The sequence below is a fragment of the Papilio machaon genome, chromosome 11 (assembly GCF_912999745.1).
Source record: "Papilio machaon chromosome 11, ilPapMach1.1, whole genome shotgun sequence".
In the NCBI taxonomy this organism is placed as follows: Eukaryota; Metazoa; Arthropoda; class Insecta; order Lepidoptera; family Papilionidae; genus Papilio; species Papilio machaon.
The window spans coordinates 7,820,045-7,826,044 of NC_059996.1; the positions used below are offsets into that span (position 1 = coordinate 7,820,045).

The 6,000-nt window shown below is 34.9% G+C and overlaps 1 protein-coding gene across 2 annotated transcripts in view; it reads left to right on the forward strand.

Moving 5' to 3' along the window:
* The window catches only part of LOC106709722 (serum response factor homolog), a 173,377-nt gene extending 167,960 nt beyond the window's left edge, over positions 1 to 5,417 (forward strand). For both annotated transcript variants that reach the window (XM_045680001.1, XM_014501575.2), the window contains 4 exons: positions 3,298 to 3,422; positions 3,793 to 4,046; positions 4,619 to 4,805; positions 5,064 to 5,417. In XM_045680001.1, the coding sequence (XP_045535957.1) occupies positions 3,298 to 3,422; positions 3,793 to 4,046; positions 4,619 to 4,794 (555 nt within the window). In that variant the 3' untranslated portion in view covers positions 4,795 to 4,805; positions 5,064 to 5,417. The remainder of the gene's footprint in view (positions 1 to 3,297; positions 3,423 to 3,792; positions 4,047 to 4,618; positions 4,806 to 5,063) is intronic.
* Positions 5,418 to 6,000: the final 583 nt, after the last annotated feature.

Genomic DNA, 6,000 nt, shown 5'->3' on the forward strand with positions numbered 1-6,000 from the left:
ATAAGTTAATTAAACGTAGGAAGGATTTCATTACTAGTAGTCGCCCGCGACCATGTGCTCGCGGGTAAAAAAATTAATAGTTTATGTGTTCTGCCAGACTATGTTCTTCATCTGTACCAAATTTCATCAAGAGCCGTTGAGTCGTTGCAGAGATACCTTCAAATAAACATACATTCATCTAAACATTCACATTTATAATATTAGTATCATATCTGAAGCACTCGTACTAACAGTTATCATATCTGTTTATCCCCAAAAATATGTAGAAAACATACGCAATTGCTATTTATTCGTCAAATGTTTTACTAACGTGTTTCATGTACCATTTTTTTTACATAAATCGGAATATTTTGAAATGCTCTCATAAGTCTTACTCACTAAATAATCCAACTCTTCATTTGTGTTTATACGGATGAATTAAAGTTACTTTATCTTTTTTCTTTGTTTTCATCCAATACTTCGATGTAACTCAATTCTGTATTCAGAACACGGGGTAAGCTTTTGATATTTTGATACACATCAAAGTTATAACATGACTCAAGTAACGAAGGAATCTGATATCGATATTTGGTGTTAGCAGAAATATCTAATATATAAAATTCTCGTGTCACAGTTTTCGTTCCCGTACTCCTCCGAAACGGCTTGACCGATTCTCATGAAATTTTGTGAGCATATTCAGTAGGTCTGAGAACCGGCCAACATCTATTTTTCATAACCCATAACATTTAGTTTTTTTAACTGCGCGCGGACGGAGTCGCGGGCCACAGCTAGTTGTATTTATAAAAAATTATGAGAATATAAATATTGGTACTTAATTTCAACAATCGAATATTCAATTTTCAACCCATTTTATTCAACCCTATTTTAACGATAAATTGATGGAATAGTGTTGTACAAGGAAGTTATCGATAGAGGCTGTGTATTTCGATGTATTGGGTTCGTTTGTTCGCGATAGTAAAGCTACCGAGATCCGGATCACCAATTTATGTACAAGCTATCGGAGATTGCATAAATCCGATTAGTAATGTTTTTCTCGACTTTTTAGTAATAGACATATAAATAGTGTAGTGAAGTTATTTTGCTAGGTACTGTTATCGATGTTAGTTTTTTTCAGAACATATATAAAACTTAATAGACAAAGGAAAAAGCAACAGTTCGACAATGATCTTGTGATATTTTCTCGTAATTGACAAAGAGGCGCACCGATGTTTTGCAATTTAATTTCACTAATACTAACGAGTCAGAATATATTTTTGGATAGATCGACTTTAATTTTTCTCGCTGTATTAAAGTACTTTTTTATTGAACACTAGCTTTTACCCGCGACTCCGTCCGCGCGGAATAAAAAATAGAAAACGGGGTAAAAATTATCCTATGTCCGTTTCCTGGTTCTAAGCTACCTGCCCACCAATTTTCGTCAAATCGATTCAGCCGTTCTTGAGTTATAAATGGTGTAACTAACACGACTTTCTTTTATATATATAGATGAAATATGTTAGTTGTGTTATTTCATATCTACAATTTTGTGCTGTTTTTTTTGTCAAGTGTTAATTAATCTATTGCAGAAATGGAATCAAGGATAATAACGTTTTTATTACGATTTTTGATGTATAAACAAAGTGATAATTAAAATTACACAACTCATGCCATCTGCAATTGGCATGATCAAATAAACCTCCACTTTTCACCATTTTGGAAGACGGAACGTGACAGATGACGAGCCGCGTCGCCGTCTTTTTCTCCCGAGAATTCACACATATCTTTGAAATTTATTTTGCTGATATATACCGGTTGCATCGCGTTGTTTTCCTTCACCGTAAGAACGTCGAGTAACTTGTACATATTTAAATCGAAAATCACATTGGTACATGGCGGGATACGAACCCAGAACTTGCAGATTACAAGTCAAGTGCTTACCGCTGACACACCGACGCTCTAATTTAAATTATGTATTTTTTATTAAATGTATAACGAACTTTTAAACTGGTATATGAAGAGTGTTTACTTGTCTATGAAAATGTTTCAACCATAAATAGTATAGAGGCGTGGCGCAATAGTTTGTTGTCTCTCGCAAATGACAAATGTACGCATATCCATTGGGACGCAGGTGCAAAGCCGACGATTGCTATTTCATGTAGTTTTTCTAGTAGTTAATTTGTAGACTAGTTTGTAGGCAAATTTTTCTTATAGCATTTACATAGTGTTTAAATTATAGATCACATGATATCATTAATTTAATTATGTACTATGTTTTTATATTGAAGTAGCTATCGCCCGTGACTCCGTCCGCCGCGGAATTGAAAAAACTTAATAAGTAGCCTATGTGTAGGTACAGACTATGTTCTACATTTGTTACAAATTTCATTAAGATCCGTTAAGCCGTTCTGGTGATATCTTCAAACAAACCATCCATCTAAACATTCGCATTTATAATATTAGTAAGATTTCAACTGTAGTAAAAGCAAAAATTACGCATATAATTTTGAACTTTTTTGTTTGACTATAGATTTAGGTATTCAGAACTAGACCACGATCCCATATCGTTTTATACTTTGAGTTTAAAAACAGAAGAAATTATGTAACTTTATGTAAAAAAAATACCTTTTTGAGTCTAATCTGAAATTTATAACTATTCATACCAATGGCATATATTATTTGTTCTAGAATGTTAACCTCTTTTTCTTTTCAATTATCTTACAAGGTAGACAAAATCGACTCTTGGACTATGATTATAGTCTAAAGGATCTAGCAACACGTGCCAATCGCGATTTCTATATCCATTTTATTTACCGTCATACCTTCTTTGATCGCGCCTACTGTGGACAACACTATAGATAGCGCACATCTATCTCAGATAGCCTAATTTTGACTTCCCCACTACCGGGTATCCATTTCCTACTGTTTAGAATCTTACGATGTCCTTTCTGAGTTAAACAAAGAAGTTTTGTAGCTATAAAATTTTTTTCTGTAAAAAAAGGTTTTATTTAACATTGAACACCATATTCTTTTAAAAGAAAAAATGTCTGTACGAAAGTCTGTTCGGTAGTTTTTTGCAAGTTTTTTGCGTAAAGATAGTCGCAGCATGAGACCTTTTTATCAAATAAAGAAATAAAGTACTACTCTGTGTGTTTATGTAATCTTTTATTATATTTTTAATACTGAAAAGATAATAATGACCTAGATTCTTTTTGTGTTCCAGAAAGTCTTATCGTCCCAATCCTCCATTGTCGTCGTATAACCCTTAGTTTAATAGATGTTCTAGGAGTTTATTCAAGTTTTAATGTTCTCTGTTACTAGGAGGAGCCAGCATCATCAGGGGACAGCGGAGATGAGAGCGGCAGCGAGCCCGACTCGCCAGGTGACAAGAAATCGCATGCGCACGAGTGGCTGCCCACAGATAACCTCGAGCGTACAAACAACAGGTACGTTGTTTTACTTTATTATGGTACAGAATTCCATCTGGCTGCGTCTAATGGTCTCTTTCTATGGTGCTTGTCGCCGGACACGGATGGTTACCATAGAAACAGCGTCATCTTTGTCCGGCTGTCATCGTTGTTTTATGGTGTAAAAACTAATGCGTAATCTGTGAAAACACACTATTACATTTACGAAATTCGTTTTCTACAAACATCATAAACATGATGAAGCCATATTGAACCGTGTGAGAGTTTATTAAGCTTGCGCCTACGAAATTTCAAAGCATTTAGTTTAGTATATCCTTTACTTGCATCTTGTGTGATAAGTACCTAGTACGCAAAAAGAGGGTGACACTTTTGGTAATCTCTTTCACAGAGAACCTACAAAAGACCACTTACCATCAACGTCCACATCTAGCCAGGAACCAGAGAGCAGTAAATCCAGTCAATCGCCAATGGCAAAGAGTATGCCAAAGATCAACTTGCCAGGGGGTGCCATGCTCTACCACTCGGGCGTGTTGGCAGGCGTCGGCTTGGATGGACTTGGCACTAACCTAGGACTTGGCAACTTGGCAATGGGATACCCGCATAGTTTCATATTAGGTCTTGCCAATCAAGGACAGGAAGGTGGTAAGTATCTAATTTTTGTATGGTAAAAATGTATGCTTCAGTACGTTGTTGAGCGAAGAATGTTGTGAGTTGAAGAATATACGTACCTATACCATATCTTTGGTAGACAAGGAATTTGCATTCTGCCAAAGAGGTGGCATACTGGCCATTAAGACCTTTGCCTTTTTTGATTGAGAATAAAAAAATAAAGAGAAAAAAGAGGGGAATCGCGCGGGTAAGTGGATGAGTTAACAACGAAATGTAGTCGCTAATATAGTTCGGAATGAAAATACGTCAATTGTTTTACTCGTATAATAAGTGTTTTAACAACATATTTTTGGCTGCCGTGCTGATGTTTTCAATTTATACATACGTATTGTATATTTATAGTTCAAGTTCGTCAATGGTTGAATGTAGAATAAAAGAGTTAAGACCGAATTGACACTTACTAAATTAGGTAACGAAATAATCGACCGATCCTTATAGAAATTAATAAGGGAAACTGTTACATTTCTAGACTATTTAATCAATAAGAACTAGGAGAATCTCCTTTCAATTGTCTTTAGAGTTAAAATGAAGCTTTTTCTCTTAAGCGTCATCATCAGGGCAGCCGCAGTTCATCACGATCCCGCTGTCAATGGCGATGGCGGCTGCGGGAGCGGGTGCTGGAAGTGCGGGAGCTGGGGCAGGCAGCAACGGCTGTCCCGCCTCCAGCGATGACAGCAGCGAGCTGCAGGACCTCACTACTACAGACAGAAAGACCCTATAACTACGACAATGGTACGCCAATAGTTCATTTGAGTACTCACCAAAAGGCTATACCTATCCTAAGCTTATTATACATGAGAAAGTATTGATGGATGTTTGTTGATTACGTATCTTTAAACGGCTTAGCGGTCATAGTCTGAAAGAACACATAGGCTACTTACTGTTTTTAAAATACCGCTCGGAAGAAATCGAGGGCGAAAGCTAGTTATTCATACAAACCAAAATTGAAACAAAGCGCTCCAATTAAAATAAATGTATTTTTTGTTACAGATGCAAGCTGTAAGAAGCATTACATGAATATGGAAGTTAAATTTCTCTTTGTTATCTACCAAAGTATGGATATTAGAAGCAATAATAGTTTGTATTGTTTATACAAAATTAATACTTAAAATGTATTTTTAATAATTTATTCGTGTATTCCATAAATTGCTTGCCAACATTACAACGTAAGTTAATAACGAACAAGTCGAGTTTACTGAATTTAATTTATTATAACTATTGTAATGAGTATTTGTGTAACCGTCGGTTTCCACTGCTGAAGTACACAACAATTCGAACCATCCGACGAAATAAGGTACATTCTATATTGAATCTGAATTAAATATGCATAATTCGTTGTTGGAATGGAAATATTGGAATCCCTTTTTAAAAAATAAAAGGTAACAAGATATTTTTGTATATGTTTCGGCAGTGGAAATCCACGTTAAGAATATTTTGTATTGAAATAACATAGAGTATTTTTTATACCAAAACAATTCTAATACTTTATTACTGTTTTATTTATTTATATTAAAGAGGATCGTCACATTTATATGTCAATATTTCTTATATCTATATATGTTTTTTGTGATATTTTGTTAAATTATATTAATCGCAGATGCATTGCCTACCTTTAATTGACGTGGGTCAGGCCTTTAAGAGGTCGCACAGAAAAGATTTCCTCTTCCTATACGACCTCTTCTCTGTCTAATCCACTTACCTTTTTTATCCTTTCCTTAAGAAAAGGGTGGCAACAAATAGGTCACTTACACACACAAATCATGATCATCATCAGCCTGTATCAGTCAGATTTTAATGATATGTAAACATAAAAGCCTCCATCATATAGTTTATCTTAACTTATACAGTATGTTATAATATTATGAGATATAATTCTTTTTCCGACATATTGCAAGTACTTATTTTCATTTCTTTTATATTTAGTTCT